Source organism: Nerophis lumbriciformis, linkage group LG14 (genome assembly GCF_033978685.3).
Source record: "Nerophis lumbriciformis linkage group LG14, RoL_Nlum_v2.1, whole genome shotgun sequence".
Lineage (NCBI taxonomy): Eukaryota > Metazoa > Chordata > Actinopteri > Syngnathiformes > Syngnathidae > Nerophis > Nerophis lumbriciformis.
Window position 1 is genome coordinate 20,233,210 of NC_084561.2, and position 20,417 is coordinate 20,253,626.

At 37.2% G+C, this 20,417-nt stretch overlaps 1 protein-coding gene across 3 annotated transcripts in view; it reads right to left on the bottom strand.

Annotated features, from left to right (window-relative positions):
• Nucleotides 1-4,790: 4,790 nt before the first annotated feature.
• The window catches only part of LOC133616787 (protein FAM163A-like), a 55,775-nt gene continuing 40,148 nt past the window's right edge, over nt 4,791-20,417 (bottom strand). For 2 of the 3 annotated variants that reach the window (XM_061976390.2, XM_072914722.1), the window contains 2 exons: nt 15,795-15,909; nt 4,791-8,279 (listed from right to left, as the gene is read on the bottom strand). In XM_061976390.2, coding sequence (XP_061832374.2) covers nt 7,881-8,279; nt 15,795-15,887 — 492 coding nt within the window. In that variant the 5' untranslated portion in view covers nt 15,888-15,909 and the 3' untranslated portion in view covers nt 4,791-7,880. Of the gene's footprint in view, nt 8,280-15,794; nt 15,910-19,210; nt 20,416-20,417 lie in introns of those variants that run through there. The other variant, XM_061976391.2, reaches the window with a different exon arrangement.

Sequence of the window (20,417 nt, forward strand, 5' to 3'; positions counted from 1 at the left end):
TCATTAAAACACTTGTATGAGGCTTTTAATTTTTTGCGGCTCCAGACAGATTTGTTTTTTGTATTTTCGGTCCAATATTGCTCTTTCAACATTTTGGGTTGCTGACCCCTGGACTATGGTGATTAAATTAAAACAATAAAAAAAAATAACTTGACCAAGCGTGTTGCCAACTGGGTGAAACAATTTGAGCGTATCACTGCTAGCAGAATGATAATGATTAAAACAATATCCACACGGAAGACATTTATCCATGAAAATATAAAGAAGTGGTTGATAGTGTGTTTGAGAGAAAAGCAGCTGGAAGGAGATACTGTAGAGGTTGACTCTCCAAGGTAAGTGCTGTACATTTTTAGTACAGTACTGTAGTTGTTAGTACTACATTCTATTGCAGTTTTTATGAAATATTTATTATCCATCTTGATTTTAAAAGGGCACGTTACATGTTAAATTGTGCTGTTTGGGGGGTCCAAGCACCAATTGATTACAATTAGTTTAATTTAAACATGTTGATTTGAAATACAAGTATTTAGAGCAGGGGTGTCAAACCCATTTTAGATCGGGGGCCACATGGAGAAAAATCTACTCCCAAGTGGGCCGGACTGGTAAAATCACGGCACGGTAACTTAAAAATAAAGACAACTTCAGATTGTTTTCTTTGTTTAAAAATAGAACAAGCACATTCTGAAAATGTACAAATCATAATGTTGTTGGGTTTTTTTTTCCACTTACATGTTGCAGTTAATAGTATTCTACCTTTATTTATCGTTATTAATACTTTCTGAACGTAAAAAATGTTCATCAGTCAACTCATTAGTGTTCATTTTCAATCTATCAAGATAAAAAAATAATATCAAAATCAAATTACAGGATGTTATTTATGTAGTTTGATCATTTTCCTCGACTGGTCATGTGGTTTATTTTATTTTTTTACATATGTAGCATCATTTACAAAGATACAAAGAATAGCTATTGAGACATCTAGTGGACACATTTAGAACAGCAGTTTCTTTCTTTTAAAAATTTCGGCTCATTTTTATACTTAGCAAAATCATCTCGCGGGTCGGATAAAACCTGTTCGCGGGCCGGGCCGTACGTTTGACACCACTGGTTTAAAGTTAGGAGCTCAGTCACAAATCCAATTAGGCTCGTAAGTTGAGGTACTACTGTATAATAAAATACTCAATCAAATTAACAGCTTTATCCCAGTGTCCTGTAAAGTTATCCACTCTTCATTATCAAAAAATATTATTTTTTTTAAGCATTAGAAAGGAATAGATGAAAAAACTAAACACCGATAATCAAATATGTCATTTTTTGTTGAGAAAACAATGACAAATGTGTGAATGAGCCCAAATCGCCAACATTTGTGTAAGACAAGTCCTGAAGAGGGATGCTGCTGTACACTATGTCGCAGACAATACCGCTGGTCACAAACAATGATAATTCACCTCTAAAAAGCTATTTTTATTGGGAAGACTCAACATGAACGTGATAGGAGTACAAATAGTGAAAGAGTCGCCCCATTAAAGCACATCATAAAAAGAACATGTATACATAATATTCCATCCGAAGCACACAAGCAATGAGTCTTAGATAGTAAAACTTTTTGCATCACGGTCTGTAAAGACTAAAGACCTTTTCACACTCATCATATTGGCACTGCAAATGATTCGCCACTTCACAAGATTTAACATTTTATTCATAGAAATTTCCCTAGTTTAAAGAGGTATTAATGTATTTTTAGTCATTGACTTAACATCATAATTCTAACTTTAGCATGAATGATTACCGTATTTTCCGGACTATAAGCCACTACTTTTTTCCAATGCTTTGAATCCTGCGGCATATAAAACAGTGCGGCTAATTTTTAGATTTTTCTTTGCTAACGGCCATAATGTTTTTGTATTTACCAAATCGTTTCCATATTACACCGACAGAGACTGAAAAGGTGAGTTATTGTTTGTGCTATGGTGCCATCTTTTAGACGAGTTCGCTCACTGCAGGTTGACTATGTACCGGAAGAATAATCGTCCATAGCGTTACTACTTGAAAGGATTCTTTTATCACCCCAAGCAATGTTGGCAAGTTTTACAATATAACTAAAACAATTCATACTTACTAAACAGTCCCATGTGTGATGTATGTAGGAGTGTTTTCATGCATTTTTATTTGAGCTATCGTAATGTAATCAAGCTAACGTCGTTAGCATTAGCGAATATGCTAACACATTTACAACTGTCTGTTAGTAATATTTTTTTGTATTGTTTCAGTTTGGTAAATTCACCAAAACGTTACCGTGGAGTTATTGAGTCTGTTTAGCTGATTGAAGAGCTAGCTACCGCAGCTAGTGGGTCATGACGATGAATTTTGTTTTGGTTGATCAATTGTTTTACTGCCGTGTTACAGACACTGTTTGGAAACAATAAAGGTATATAAATAAACATTTAAAAAATATGGTTCATATTCGTAAAAATATTTTTTTCTTCTAAAAATAATGGTTGCGGCTTAAAGGTGCCATATGTAATAATTTCATGCCAAGTTATCATTAAATGGTCCTGATATGTCAAAAGGCATTAATAAATCATGTTCTTTTCGAATACCTTTAGAACTGATAACGGTAGTTCAGCCGGGATATGCTCACTTCCAAATTAGATTTACAGCCCCGAAATCTTGTTATCGTTTTCATTTCGATGTCCCGCCCTCTACCGTTTGACCAATTAGAAAGTCAGTGAGTGAGTCACATCCAGGTTGCCAGTTACGCACCGCCCTCTTCGTCTAGCTACTGCCACTGGTAAAGTTACTAAACATGTCAGACCTTAGTAAATCTAAAAGGCGTCATCACGATCCTCAACTTATTCATGACAAAGCCAGGAACAAAATGAGAATTTGTATCTGGGATGCCTTTGAAAGATGACGACGACTGAAGTGGGAGAAGATGTTTTCATCTGACGCCAAACTTGCGAATTTCCTCCTTGATAGGTAAGTCAGGCATTTACGTTTTCTTATTACTTGTAATAAATGGAAATGGACATTTTGTATGTAAACTATATTGTCCAATACAGTCTATGATGTCTAATAAAGCTAGTAAAGTCGTGATCAAAAGTTTACATACACTTGTAAAGAACACAATGTCATGGCTGTCTTGAGTTTCCAATCATTTCTACAACTCTTATTTTTTTTGTGATAGAGTGATTGGAGCACATACTTGTTGGTCACAAAAAAATTCATGAAGTTTGGTTCTTTTATGAATTTATTATGGGTCTACTGAAAATGTGACCAAATCTGCTGGGTCAAAAGTATACATACAGCAATGTTAATATTTGATTACATGTCCCTTGGCAGGTTTCACTGCAATAAGGCGCTTTTGGTAGCCATCCACAAGCTTCTGGTAAATTTTTTGACCACTCCTCTTGACAAAATTGGTGCAGTTCAGCTAAATTTGTTGGTTTTCTAACATGGTCTTGTTTCTTCAGTATTGTCCACACGTTTATGTCAGGACTTTGGGAAGGCCATTCTAACACCTTAATTTTAGCCTGATTTAGACATTCCTTTACCACTTTTGACGTGGGTTTGGGGTCATTGTCCTGTTGAAACACTCAACTGTGCCCAAGACCCAACTTCCGGGCTGATGATTTTAGGTTGTCCTGAAGAATTTGGAAGTAATCCTTCTTTTTCATTGTCCCATTTACTCTCTGTAAAGACCACAGAACTTTCTCCAAGAAGGTCTTATATTTGTCCATGTGATGTCAGATGAAACAAAAATTGAGCTGTTTGACACAATACCCAACAATATGTTTGGAGGAGAAAAGGTGAGGCCTTTAATCCCAGGAACATCATTCCTACTGTCAAGCATGGTTCAAGGTTCAAGGGTTTTTATTCGTCACATGCAGAGTACACCACAGTGAAATGTTTTTTTCCATGCTCTTCAGATATTGCGTACAGTGGGATCCAAACACTAGTTGCTGAATCTAATACACTAAATACAAAAATACAACAATTTGAATAGCTCTGATGTACATTAATTACAAGACAATAAGTTGCACAATACTGTAAGTTCCAGTAATTTGGTGGTGGTAGTATTATGCTCTGGGCCTGGTTTGCTGCCAATGGAGCTGGTGCTTTACAGAGAGTAAATGGGACAATGAAAAAGGAGGATTACCTCCAAATTCTTCAGGACAACCTAAAATCATCAGCCCGGAGGTTGGGTCTTGGGCGCAGTTGCAGGACAATGACCCCAAACACACGTCAAAAGTGGTAAAGGAATGGCTAAATCAGGTTAGAATTAAGGTTTTAGAATGGCCTTCCCAAAAGTCCTGACTTAAACGTGTGGACAATGCTGAAGAAACAAGTCCACGTCAAAAAACCAACAAATATAGCTGAACTGCACCATTTTTGTCAAGAGGAGTGCTCAAAAACTCAACAAGAAGCTTGTGGATGGCTACCAAAAGCGCCTTATTGCAGTGAAACTTGCCAAGGGACATGTAACAAAATATTAACATTGCTGTACGTATACTTTTGACCCAGCAGGTTTGCTCACATTTTCAGTACACCCATAATAAATTCATAAAAGAACCAAACTTCATGAATGTTTTTTGGCACCAACAAGTATGTGCTCCAATCACTCTATCACAAAAAAATAAGAGTTGTAGAAATTACTGGAATCTCAAGACAGCTATGACATTATGTTCTCTACAATTGTATGCAAACTTTTGATGGTGACTGTATGTTCGTGCAATGAATACTTAGGAGCGAAGCACCATCACACTAGTGTAGCTTAGCATGCTTGCCCAGTCAATGACACATCGACAACAGTGAAATATATGAAATATATACCTGTTAGCCTGTATGTCGATGTGTCATCCAACTGACAGGGCAAAATTTATTTTTCGATATTTTGCCCTATGTGGATATGGGTAGTGTCAGTGCCTTTTTGTTCTCAATATGCTGATACGCTGAGGAAATGTGTTCCAACATTAGCACGGCTATTTGCTTTTTCTGGTACTGTATGTGCATCAGGCATATATGGGGTGGTATTTGGCACAATATCATGCATTACATGTCAGGATTTTTTACTTGGTGTATTGACATGATAGTAGGCTATATGATTTCTGCGTAACGTGGTTTCTGCATAACGTGGGTTGGCTCATAGAATTGCACTCTGCACTGAAAGATGGTGATGTGCGTACATGGAAGAGAATGCAGTGCGTCAGGTTGGATGCAACATGGAGTTATGCAGAACCAAATGTGGCAGTAATTTTACTGTTAGCCTTGGCTTGCCATCAAAGTAGGCCTATGCGATATATAATATATATTATTATGTATAATTATCCGTGTGGTCAAACTCGACATTTTAGCAGGGTAATGCCAACAATCTGTCCCGACTCCCGACAAAAATATCGCTGCGTAACTTTACAAATACATTTGGCTAATCCACATCAGTGAAAGATGGCATAATTTCTTCGTAAACCATCTTGCAAGAAGCATAAACAAGAGAAACCTACAGCCTAGGACTCGTCGTTTGCCATTTGAAGTTCCTTGGATTGGGATTCGGCTGTGTATCTGGCAACCTCAGTCATGGAGAGAGGGAGGAGACTACATAATTTTTGACCGTGACTACATTATTACATACAGTATGGCACCTTTAAATACCGGTGTGCTCTATAGCCCGGAAAATACGGAATATTTTGTCTATTCAAGTTTAAAAATGTTAAAATTGAGAAAATAACTATTCAAATAAGATATTTTGGTTTTCTATACATAGACAATCTTCTTTAAAGATTCTGCAACATCCCCAGGATACTTAATTTAACTGCAGATTGAATAATGCTTGTTTTCAAAATAAAATACGTATTTCTAGCTTAAAAGGGAACTGCACTTTTTTGGGAATTTTGCATATCGTTCACAATCATTATGAAAGACATGACGATGAATGTATTTTAGAAAAAATGCATTCTAAATATTAAGTAAATGCGATCAAAAGTCTGTTAATAATGGAGCCTTAATATTTACATATTTTGATCATTTAAAGCATATGCATATGTTAAAAAAGGCATCACAATGTTCGCTTATTTTTAACAGCATCACTGATTATTACTGACTGCAGACTTTATGAGAGCCAACAAACATAATAAAACATCACTTACTGTACGAGGTCTGCAGTCACTAGGATGCCGACTGCCGGGATGTTCACATATTCCCATTTAGATGAAGAATGACCCATAATCCTCACAAAGAAAAAGGGGGCGGTGAATCCAAGCGTGATCTAGAATAAACTTATAGGAAGCAAGGAAACATCTCGCCAGTCAATCATGTCGAAATTGTACACAAGCTTGTGATCACTGCGTTGCCATAGTTAGTCAGCGTTAGCGCTTATAATAACAATATCACTGTTAATATTCAAATCACTAAATGGAGTATTGTTGGAGCTTTTCTGATGGTTATTTGATTTTATGGGCGGAATAGTGGAGCTACCGTTGGCTCCACAGTAAGCGTACTAGAATTTACGTGTATTCACAAATTAGAATGCATTTTAAAATATCCATTCGTCGTCAAGTCTTTCATACTGATTGTGATGGATAGGCAAAATAAAAATAAAAAGTGCAGTTTTACTTTAAACGTCCTGCTAATTTCTAGATATACAAATCTTAATTTAGGATGTCTTGCCAAGTAAAATAACTAGCTGCATGGACATAATTTCACTAGTTTTTAGTATTTGATTCCCTTACATTGTTAGCTCTTTTTTTTGCAGTAGGTATAAATATCATATATTGGCGCTCTTATCGGTTTATTGAACCATTCTTTTTCCAGGGTGGTATGCTTGTATATTGGTGTTTTGTCCTTACGTTTATGAGATCATATCTGCTGCAAGAAGACTAAAATCAGCAGTCAAACATATTGCATAGACACAGATCATAGTGACAAAAAAGGTGGGGAAACAAACGCATGCATTGAAAACACCCAGAATAGGTTGGATGACAAAATCCAAGAAACGACTGCATCCCAGCATCCAAAGGCTGGGTACACCCTGGACTGGTTGCCAGCCAATCACAGGGCGCGTATACCGTATTTTTCGGGTTATAAGTCGCTCCGGAGTATAAATCGCAGCGGCCGAAAATGCATAATAAAGAAAGAAAAAACATATATAAGTCGCACTAAAGTATAAGTCGCATTTTTGGGGGAAATTTATTTGATAAAACCCAACACCAAGAATAGACATTTGAAAGGCAATTTAAAATAAATAAAGAATAGTGAACAACAGGCTGAATAAGTGTACGTTATATGAGGCATAAATAACCAACTGAGAACGTGCCTGGTATGTTAACGTAACATATTATGGTAAGAGTCATTCAAATAACTATAACATATAGAACATGCTATACGTTTACCAAACAATCTGTCACTCCTCATCGCTAAATCCCATGAAATGTTCTTCCTCGGTGTCGCTTCTAAACAACTCTGCCAACTCCAAAGGTAGACAATGCGCCGCTTCCTCTTCTATTGGTACCTCTAGTCTCTTACGTGAATGAGATAAATAAAATTATTTGATATTTTACGGTAATGTGTTAATAATTTCACACATAAGTCGCTCGAGAGCATAAATCGCACCCCCGGCCAAACTATGAAAAAACACTGCGATTTATAATCGAAAAATACGGTAATTGCATCCCTTCATTCTTTAACGCCTCCTTCAACATGTACAGTGTTTGGCAGACAGTATGTAAACCAGGATTTAGGTAAAATAGCCCTCAGTCTGTAAATAACAGTCGATACATTGTGTATTTTACGTGTACAATTTGACAAAAACATCAACCAGATTTGAGAATTCCAACTCGCGCATAGTAATTCAATGCTAAAACTGCTTCTGCTCGTCAGCTGCAGTGTCACACCTGTGTGCTGATGGCTCCAGTGTTAGAGTAGAAATCAGGTGTTCTGCTCCGCCGGGCCTCTCTCAGCAGGGAGCCTCGGCCGGTTGGCAGCGGCATGACCAGAGCCTGGTTCTCGTAGTGCGTGGGCATGTAGGTAATGCGCTCGCCACCATTCCGCATCTCATCGCTGGTGCGGAGGAAAAAGGGGGAGTCGTAGGGGGAGCAGGTGGGGCAGTAGCGGCTACGCCCCGCCGCCGCTTTCCCGGCTTTGGAGGTGGCCGGCGGATCTGGCGGGGAAAGCGACAGCGGGGTGTCGATGGGGCCGTCCAGGCCGGAGACGCCGCATGCGTTGCATTCAAAGTGCTGCAGGGAGTTGGAGCTACTGTCAGACCCATTCTTCTTACAGCAGTAGTACTGTAAACAAATAAGCAACATAACAACATAAAAAGATACAATTTGTGTTACAATATCCATCCCATCCATCCATTTTCTACCGCTTATTCCCTTTGGGGTCGCGGGGGGCGTTGGAGCCTATCTCAGCTACAATCGGGCGGAAGGCGGGGTACACCCTGGACAAGTCGCCAGCTCATCGCAGGGCCAACACAGATAGACAATAATTGTTTCTAAATTATCACAAAAACTTTGTGTTACATTGAGGTTCTGGTGAGAAGACAAAAGCTGTCTTTGAAACCTACCAAGAGTAAGGCTCGGAAAACTCCACTGTGTAGGGGGAAAGCAAGATGAAGGTGTTTCTGTTTTCTCTCATGTATGGTAATCAACAGAAAGATATTGTTCTAACCCAAGAACTTTAAAGCGGAGAGATTGCAGGATCTGCCCAATTTCCAGACGAACTCTTTTTGAACTATTTTATGGACCTCTTTTTGAAGTATTTTACGAACTGTTATTGAACTATTTTACGAACTCTTTTTGAACTGACCTTTTCTGTGAACTTTTTGCGACCTTTGTCCTTTGGAAACAGCGGTGGCCATGTGGTCGGGGAGGGTCCAAAATTAAAGAAGGAAGCCTGCAATCTTTTGGCACAGCGTGCTGAGATACTGCACAAGGGTACAGTGTACAGACAACTCTCCTCAATATTGAGTCCGAATTGAATTCTGTCTCGGTTTAATTCTTTGCCTCTTGTCTTGTTTAATAGATGTCATCAGTGTTTGAACCTGACAAATTGGTCATTAGGAATGTGCATAGAATGTTTATTCACTCTATGGGAGGGACAAAAAGTGAGCGGAAAACATAAAAAGCGAAATAAAGTTATTTAGAAATTAGGGCTGTCAAGGATAACGTTTTTCAGAATGCTATTAATCACATAAAAAAGGTTGCATTCATCTTTTATAAACGTAGATTAATCACGTAACTTGCATTTAAGCAAAACATTAAAAAAATATTGTGTATAACATTCTGACAATAAAATTTTATGTGTGAAAATATTGTTCTTTTTATTCAGTTATTGAAATTTTGCAAGCAAGTAATTTACTGCGACAAATCAATATTCAAAAGTGTGATTTTGAGTTGAGTTGAGTTTGTGTTTATTTGGAACATGCATGCAGACAACATGATACATCACAATTTCCAGTTTCTCTATTCAACATGTTCGAAAAGGAGTAGGAAGAAGCAGAGCGTATTTAATCCTACCCCTACTTCCTTTACATAGCAGTTGCTAAAACTTTTGTTCAGTCCTGTTCTCAATGTATTCACAATATACTCCATAAGTAATAACTATAAAAATAAATAAATACATAAAAATTAGTGAAGTAAGTTATATTTCATATGGTGAGATAAGTACAATTATCTAGAAAATGAATGGATGGATTAAATAAATTCAGAATGTTTATCATGGTTCTACTTCTTTGTATTTTGTAAACATTTTACGTTTGAAGAGTTTCTTGGAGTGGATTAAATTAGTACATTGTTTGATTTCTTTGCTTAATCCATTCCATAATTTTAATTCTACATAATGATATACTGAATGTTTTAAGTGTTGTACGTGCATACAAATGTTTTAAATTAAATTTTTATCTAAGATTATTTTTCTCCTCTTTTGTTGAGAAGAATAGTTGTATATTCTTGGGTAGCAGATTGTAATGTGCTTAGTACATCATTTTAGCTGTTTGCAAATTCACTATGTCGTGGAATTTCAGTATTTTAAATTCAATGAATAAAGTGTTTGTATGTTCTCTATATCCAACATTATGTATTATTCTAACTGATCTTTTTTGTAACACCGTTAATGAATAAAGTGTACTTTTGTAGTTATTTCCCCATATTTCTACACAACAACTCAGATATGGTAACACTAGCGAGCAGTAGAGAATATGAAGTGATTTTTGGTCTAGAACATGTTTTGCTTTATTCATTATTGACATGTTTCTTGCTACTTTATGTTGTATATTTTTTACATGAGATTTCCAATTAATTTTATCATCAATCATTATACCGTATTTTTCGGACTATAAGTCGCAGTTTTTTTCATAGTTTGACCGGGGGTGCGACTTATACTCAGGAGCGCCTTATGTGTGAAATTATTAACACATTACCGTAAAATATCAAATAATATTATTTAGCTCATTCACGTAAGAGACTAGACGTATAAGATTTCATGGGATTTAGCGATTAGGAGTGACAGATTGTTTGGTAAACGTATAGCATGTTCTATATGTTATAGTTATTTGAATGACTTACCCTAATATGTTACGTTAACATACCAGGCACGTTCTCAGTTGGTTATTTATGCCTCATATAACGTACACTTATTCAGCCTGTTGTTCACTATTCTTTATTTATTTTAAATTGCCTTTCAAATGTCTATTCTTGGTGTTGGGTTTTATCAAATAAATTTCCCCCAAAAATGCGACTTATATATGTTTTTTTCCTTCTTTATTATGCATTTTCGGCCGGTGCGACTTATACTCCGGAGCGACTTATACTCCGAAAAATGCGGTACCTAGAAATTTGGTTTAATTTACTGTTTCAATTTCTATTCCGTCTATTTGTATTTGCTTTTGACTTTCCATTCTAATGTTACCAAATAGCATTATTTTAATCTGATTAATTGTTGATAACAGCATTGTGACCAAAACTATTATGGTTGTTTTTTTTGCAGTATTGTTTAACTTGAATGTGCTCAAAAAGTACGCATACAAACTGAAATCTTTAGATTTTTTAAAATAACTAAAACAAATAGACCCACAGTTACAACACCCACAACTTTGCATGTTTTGTGTTTCTTATACTTCACTAATAAGAGTGTTGTGGAGGGCTCTGCGGTGTGACTGCCATCATGTTGCAGTCTACACGTATCTATTATGTGTGACTGCCATCATGTTGCAGTCTACACGTATCTCTTATGTGTGACTGCCATCATGTTGCAGTCTACACGTATCTCTTATGTGTGACTGCCATCATGTTGCAGTCTACACGTATTTCTTATGTGTGACTGCCATCATGCTGCAGTCTACACGTATCTCTTATGTGTGACTGCCATCATGTTGCAGTCTACACGTATCGCTTATGTGTGACTGCCATCATGATGCAGTCTACACGTATCTCTTATGTGTGACTGCCATCATGTTGCAGTCTACACGTATCTCTTATGTGTGACTGCCATCATGATGCAGTCTACACGTATCTCTTATGTGTGACTGCCATCATGTTGCAGTTTAGACAATTCTCTTATGTGTGACTGCCATCATGTTGCAGTCTACACATTGATTACTTGAGTCATATTGCAGTCTACAAGTATCTCTTATGTGTGACTGCCATCATGTTGCAGTCTACACGTATCGCTTATGTGTGACTGCCATCATGATGCAGTCTACACGTATCTCTTATGTGTGACTGCCATCATGTTGCAGTCTACACGTATCTCTTATGTGTGACTGCCATCATGATGCAGTCTACACGTATCTCTTATGTGTGACTGCCATCATGTTGCAGTTTAGACAATTCTCTTATGTGTGACTGCCATCATGTTGCAGTCTACACATTGTTTACTTGAGTCATACTGCAGTCTACAAGTATCTCTTATGTGTGACTGCCATCCTGTTGCAGTCTACACGTATCTCTTATGTGTGACTCCCATCATGTTGCAGTCTACACATATCTCTTGTGTGACTGCCATCATGTTGCAGTCTACACGTATCTCTTATGTGTGACTCCCATCATGTTGCAGTCTACACATATCTCTTATGTGTGACTGCCATCATGTGGCAGTCTACACGTATCTCTTATGTGTGACTGCCATCATGTTGCAGTCTACACATTGTCTACTTGAGTCATATTGCAGTCTACACATATCTCTTATGTGTGACTGCCATCATGTAGCAGTCTACATGTTTACGTGAGTCATATTGCAGTCTACACGTATCTCTTATGTGTGACTGCCATCATGTTGCAGTCTACACATATCTCTTATGTGTGACTGCCATCATGTTGCAGTCTACACATTGTCTACTTGAGCCATATTGCAGTCTACACATATCTCTTATGTGTGACTGCCATCATGTAGCAGTCTACATGTTTACTTGAGTCATATTGCAGTCTACACATATCTCTTATGTGTGACTGCCATCATGTTGCAGTCAACACAAATCTCTTATGTGTGACTGCCATCATGTTGCAGTCTACACATTGTTTACTTGAGTCATATTGCAGTCTACACGTATATCTTATGTGTTACTGCCATGATGTTGCAGTCTACATGTTGTTTACATGAGTTGTGTTGCAGTCTACACGTATCTCTTATGTGTGACTGCCATCATGTTGCAGTCTACACGTATCTCTTATGTGTGACTGCAATTATGTTGCAGTCTACACATATCTCTTATGTGTGACTGCCATCATGTTGCAGTCTACACGTATCTCTTATGTGTGACTGCCATCATGTTACAGTCTACATGTATCTCTTATGTGTGACTGCCATCTACTAGTCACACTTATCATTTCACCATGTACCAAATAAAATAGCTTCCAGGTCGGTAAGCACAACCAAAATTATTCCGTACATTCGGCGCACCGTCGATTTTTGAGAAAATGAAAGGATTTTAAGTGCATCTTATAGTCCGAAAAATACGGTAGTAAAAAAAAAAAAGAAGAATTTCTTGACCATTCAAAACTGCTGTGCACATCGTACAGATTTCTGTACGGATCTGTAAGGTTTCAAAATAAATACTGTATTCTTAAGTAATGTTTGTCTTGTTTTGTATGTAATATTTTACATGACATTGGTATACAAATAAAGATGACAAAAAAGAAAATCATGGTAACAAGTTGACTGAAATGACGTGGCGTTCACACATGCATGGACCGATCGTGTCTTCCGGTACAGATCATGTAGGGACAATCATTAATTCCGCTTATCGTTACATCCCTATTCCAATAAGACCAGACAAAGTTGCTAATCATTTTTTTAGGGTGTTTATGGTTAAGGATGCCCTCCTAAAAATGTCATTTACATCTTAAGTTGGTCCGTACACACGAGTTTCGATCGAGAACTAGTTGCAGCGCTCAGCGGAAGAATACAGTCGTCCCTGTGCTCTGCATGAGGGTGGAAACACGCCCTTCCTCCACTACAGTACAGAGGGAGGATAATGTCGCTCATTTGTTAACTTTTCACAGGAAATGATATCTCATAACCTTAAGTATCACTGCCAAGCTGCTGGTGGAGATGATAAAGCAACGAGTGAGTTTCCTGATGTGTTAGCCGAGATTATATAATGAATAATTGTTTTCTATTTGTTCTATTACTGTTTAACTTAATTCTTGCATTTTAGTGTTTTTAGGACTGTCCTTAATGTGTACAGTGCGATACTATACAGTACGCGGTAATTTAGGTATACGTTTTGACTGACAATGCGGCGTAGGAACCACTGTTGTTTTTGTCAACAATGACAAAATTATTCTGTATTCACGACCATAACTTGACGATGACAACCTAATAAACATGGGTCCTTGATGACGAGGTGTGATAGACTTAGACTTAGACTTCCTTTTTATTGTCATTCAAATTTGAACTTTACAGTACAGATAGGAACGAAATTTCGTTGCATTAGCTCATGGTAGTGCAGGATAAAAAAGCAATAAGGTGCATATATAAATAAATAGATTACTGTACAGATAAATATATTGCACTTTTTCATATGCATCCATGTTTATGGATGTATGTTATATTGTCTTTATATTCCAGCGAGTTAATCCATTTTGGGGGAAATTGAGGGGATAGTTATGATGCGTTCAAGAGTCTTGATGAGATTGGACTGGACAAAAATGTTATTTGGCAAAAGAGGTAAGGTTAAATGTTTTTTGTTTTTTAATCAATCATCTTTTGATACAACATGTCAACCTTTATACCAATTTACAATACTTATTGACATACTTTTATTAGTAAAAAATATATTTCCAGACTAAAAACTTTAATTTTCGTCAACTAAAAAATGGATCTCAGACTGACGCATGATGTAAGTGTCTATATTAGCTATATAAGCCTACTATCAAAATGACAATGTGTCGCAGGCTGACGCAAATCTTCGTTGACAGAAATGTTGTATTCAAATTGATATTCTACACATTTTTGCAACATTGGAAATCATTAGTAACATGGAGGCTCCTCAGATGAGATTTTTTCTGGAAATGACTGGCTTAGAATGGCCAAAGTTATAGATGTATGTGTCCAAGTTTAAGGAAACGGCAGACGGTCTTCTTCTAATGGATTTATTACAATCTTTGCAAGCTGGGTAACGTTTGCTGTGGTCTGGAACAACATGGCACACAAACAACTATGAGAAATGCAGCCTCATTACATACAGATAATGTGTCATGAGGCATGCAAATATAAATCTATTACACAGAGGACACAAGTAAAGGAAATTAAATGAGCTCAACAATACCTACAAATGAGGCATAATGATGCAATATGTACATACAGCTAGCCTAACTAGCATGTTAGCTTGCAGTCATGGATTGACCAAATAGGCCTGATAAGCACTCCAGCAAATCAATAAAATCAACAAAGCTCACCTTTGTGCATTCACGCACAGCATAAAACTTTTGGTGGACACAATGAGACAAAGAAGGATACTCTGTAATATAGTTGGCTTGTTAGCGAGCTGGCTAACAACAGAGATAAAGAGTTGTGTGAAAAATAGCTTTAACTATTATTTTAGCCAAAGTCCACCAGCTAAACTTTCTAAACACGTCATCACAAATGCTCTTTTTTTTGGAAGAAGTTTGATAGCTTTGTTGTTTTTATTTTTATCATTTTACCTGTCCTTTCTGTACATACATATACTTTTTTTAATAGCACTTTGCCCGTCCTTGCTTTAAAATGGAGAAAAGTTCAATCGTTATTTTTTAACAGCCTATTGAGTAGGTACGTATGTATAAATATTTATGAATTAAGTAGTCATCGTTAGTTAGCACATACCTAAAAATATCAGGCTGAATTTAAAAGTCGATGGCTAAATCGGAGCTTAGGTGGCTTTAGAATCCGATTAGTCGACTATCAAAATAGATTAGCTGCAGCTCTAATATAGAAATGATTAAATTGTGTAAGTAAGCATTTTCTTACAAAATACTAAGATACAAAAAAGAGGGCTGCCAAAATGGAAATAAACTTGTTCCCTAACCTGAGGACCACCCGTAACAATAAGAGTATTATTATGGTTGTAGATTGCAGTGTTGTGGAAGTGTACTGCATGGTACTGAGCTATGTCTTCTATATTTGACCACATAAGGGGGTCAAAAATATTTCCGACACCAAATTATATTGTATTGATGCAACTCTTACACTGCTTCTCATTAGATTGTGTCATGGCACATGAGTGTATTTCTTTGGTTCCCCTGCCAGCAGTGTTGGATTTTATTAGAGAAAAAGAACACTGGATGCACACTTGCACTTAAAACTAAAGAAACATACTGTACCTGGAGTCGACAGTAACAGAGCACAGCTATGATACACAGAAGTATCACTGTGGCCAGTATTCCTCCAGTTATAACAACAGTTCCAGCTGTCATCCGACCAGCTCTCCATCAAACTCTGAAACCGGTACAAGAAAGGACAATATTCAATGTATAGAGTCACATCACACGTCTAAAAACATGTAATCCATTTCATAACATAATCTTCCCGTAATATCATAAATACAGTGCATCCGGAAAATATTCACAGCGCTTTACTTTTTCCACATTTTATGTTACAGCCTTATCCCAAAAGGGAATACATTTTTGTACTTGAAATTCTACACACAATACCCCGTAATGACAATGTGAAACAGTTTTATTTGATTTTTTTTTTAGAAATGTTGCTAATTTATTTGAATGTGAGTGTGAATGTTGTCTGTCTATCTGTGTTGGCCCTGCGATGAGGTGGCGACTTGTCCACGGTGTTCCCCGCTTTCCGCCCAAATGCAGTTGGGATAGGCTCCAGCACCCCCGTGTTAAAAAATGGATGGATAAAAAACAAAGAAATCACATGTACATAAGTATTCACAGCCTTTACTTGATACTTTGATGCAATTACAACCTCAAATCTTTTTGAAAAAGATGACACAAGCTTGGCACACCTATCTTTGGTCAGTTTCGCCCATTTCTCTTTGCAGTACCTCTCAAGCTCCATCAGATTGTATGGGAAGTGTCAGTTTCAAACACCGATGACATCAATTAAACAGACAAGAAGCAAGGAATTAAACAGAGAAAGGATTACATTTAGCTCAATGAGGAGAGCGCGTAGACCTGTACCCCTATACAGTGTCATCCCACGCTCTGACGAAAGGATTGTACGCCTCCTCTTTTATTTGGACTTTCCCTGATTACATGGCAACAGCTGTTTCTAAGGGGAGAGGGGTTGTAAACAGCCGTCGCCCTTGGTCACAAAACAGTTCAAAGAAAAGATGCCTGGAGCTTGCGTCTAGTCCTGCTTCCTCCGCGCTTTGTAAATCTCGGGTCAAGACAAGATCTTCCTGTGGATTACAATAAATAAAAGAAACAGACACCTTCATGTCGCTTCCCATCCCACACAGTGGAGTTTTACAAGCCTTTTGCTTGGTAAGATCAAAGACAGCTTTTGTCTGCTCGCCGGTAACTCATGGAAACACAAAGTTTTGTGATAACTTAGATACAATTATTCTGACAGGAAGTGTCTGTGTCATTTTCAGATCTCTCCAGAGACGTTCAATGGGATTCAAGTCTGGGCTCTGACTGGACCACTCAAGGAAATTTACGAAGTTGTCCTGAAGCCATTCCTTTGATATTCTGGCTGTGTTCCTAAGGTTGTATGTCGTCCTGCTGAAAGATGAACCGTGAAGAGTTCTCTTGAACAGGTTTTCATCCAGGATCTCTCTGTACATTGCTGCATTCATCTTTCCCTCAATCTTGACTAGTTTTCCCAGTTCCTGCCATTGAAAAAAATCCCCACAGCATGATGCTGCCACCACCATGCTTCACTGTATGGATGGTATTGGCCTGGTGATGAGCGGTGCCTGGTTTCCTCCAAACATGACGCCTGGCATTCACGCCAAAGAGTTCAATCTTTGTCTAATCAGAGCAGATACTTTTGTTTCTCATGGTCTGAGAGTCTTTTAAGTGCATTTTGGCAAACTTTTACGAAAGAATGGTTTCCGTCTGGCCACTCTACCATACAGGCTTGATTGGTGGATTGCTGCAGAGATAGTTGTCGTTCTGGAAGATTCTCCTCTTTCCACAGAGGAAAGATGTAGCTCTGACAGAGTGACCATGGAATTCTTGTTCACCTCCTTGACTAGCATCCTTCTCCCCCAATCGCTCATTTTAGACGACAGGCCAGCTCTACACTGCAAAAACTGAAATCTAAGTAAGATTAAATATCTCAAATAAGGGTGATATTTGCTTATTTTCTGTCTGATAAGATAATTCTTCTCATTAAGCAGATTTTATGTTAGAGTTTTTTACTTGTTTTAAGGGTTTTGGTCCTAAATGATCTCAGCAAGATATTACAGCTTGTTGCTGAGATTTTATCACCTATATTGAGTAAAACATGCTTGAAACTAGAATATCAACTGATGCAAAGCTGTGTCATTAACACTCACAAGTATAAAACTACTTTTTAAAGTAATAATTTCTTACTTCAAGCATGTAAAAAAAATTCATGATGCCGAGCGCATATCATTATGTCAAGATAATGGCACTAGCATTTACTTATTTAAGAATATGTTTCAACATATTGAGCAAAAAGGTCTCTTTTTTTTTTCTACCAAGAAAAGTGCACTTGTTATTAGTGAGAATATACTTATTTTAAGGTATTTTTGGGTTCATTGAGGTTAGCTAATTTTACTTGTTTTGGAAAGTCTTGACAAGCCAAATTTTCTTGTTCTATTGGCAGATAATTTTGCTTGGTTCAAGTAAAATACCCCTAATTTTATTTTATTTTTTGTTGTTTTTGAACACTGACTTTTTGCAGTGTACGAAGAGTCCTGGTGGTTCAAAACTTCTTGGAGGCGACTGTGCTCATTGGGAATATATTTTTGTACCCTTCCCCAGATTTGTGCCTCGAGACCATCCTTTTTCGGAGGTCTACAGACAATTCCTTCAACTTCATTCTTGGTTTGTGCACTGCCAAGTGTGGAACATTGTATATAGACAGGTGTGTGCCTTTCCAAATAATGTCCAACCAACTGAATTTACCACAGGTGGACTGTAGGAATATCTCAAGGATGATCAGTTGAAACACTTTTGAGCTTTCTAGCAAAGGCTGTGAATACTTATTTACATGTGATTTCTTAGTTTTTTATTTTTAATAAATTTGCACAAAAAAACCCCACATTGTCATTATGGGGTAATGTGTGTAGATTTTGAGGACAAAAATAAATGTGTTACATTTTGGAATAAGGCTGTAACTTAACAAAATGTGGAAAAAGTGAACTGCAGTGTCCAGATGCACTGTATAAAGGGATGGGAATGAAAACAACCGGTTCCCAGTGTATCAATTCCTTGGAATCGCTTGCCAGTTTGTCTAGCTGTTCTCTTAACGGTTCTTCCGGTTGGGGATGACGTCATCACGCAACGTGCTTAGTGACGTCAGCAACAAAGCGGTGCCCAGGCGGAAAAAGCGCACCGAAGTTTGCCGCCATTTTCCCCAAAAAGATTGCAATAGCGCTACTTTTAATAATTCCAAAGTTGCTATTTCATCAGAGGAGGACATACGTGAAATATACTGAAACATTTGAACATACGGCATGTAATGAATGTTGTGTTTTTGAACCGCGCCGATCTCATCCCAGGCAGCAGTCATCTGACGTAAATACAACAGGTACTAACACCACCAATAATTTTAGTGCTATTACCTGTTGAGTTGAAACAAATACCTTCTCGTTCAGATGAGCATGAGGAGACATATTCTGACTGGTTTGGAGGCGGGCAATAATGGCTCCAGTTCACGTCTACCGTTAGTTTTCACCGCTGCGAATGTCACTGAGCAGTGACCAAGTTTGTGGTTAAAAGCTCACAACAATATGCCACATTGTTGCTTTCTGTAGGTGAATGTACAGTTGTAGTCAGAGAAAAGTTGTATGATTTCCTCCAAACACATTTTAGCCCAGTCATTATATTATACAGGTGACACACATCAAATTAGAATATTGCAGCAAAGTGACATTGGTCAAGCCTCTATTTAATAATTTAATACAACCATGATGATAATGGCTTACAGTTTAAAAAACCACAACACATTTTCTGAGATTTTCAATTTAAGGTTTTTATAAGCTCTAGGCAATAAAAATGTGGCTTATCAACGTCTACAGCTGCCAGCACTAAAAGATGAGCCTGATTTGATGCTATGATGAATGATATGTTGTGATGTTGTATTTTATTTTTTATTATATCGTATATGTATTGTGTGCTTTTTTTCTTTTTCTTTAAAATTTTAATTTTACTGCCTTTTTTACATCATGGCCAGGGTACTACAGATTAAAACTAGCCTTCTGGCTAATTCAGGCTTTTTTAACCATGTGTAGTCATGTGTTTTATGAAATTGCATTGTCCCCTTTGAAATAAACTAATCCTAATCTTAAAACATCAACATTGTATCAAAAGAAAGTTCGAAATATCTTATGTTGCATGTTATAAGCCTCTGTCATTATATCAGTTTCACCTTGTAAATCTAAACAAACCTTTGCATTGTATATTTCCTAGGTAGATGACAGAGATTCTTAAGTTTTAAGATTGCTACAAAATGTTACATTCTTTTGTAATTTCCACATGTTTTATTTTGTTAAATTCTACAGAATATTTTTGTTTAATTTATTTTCAAAAGTTTTTTTTCTATGCTATGTGCCTCTTAAGACCTCACTGCTGGCTTTGTAAGGTCATGTTCGCTCTAAACTAAACATAATTGATGCTGATCGATCTATATATTATCTTTTTTTCCAAATAAGAATCGATAAGAGAATCGATAAAGAGCTGAATCGTTAAGCAGAATCAAAAGGGTAATCGGAACCGAAAAAATCTTATCAATTCCCATCCCTAATTGTATATAAAAGTTTATATGAAAAGAGCCTTGAATAATGATGTTAT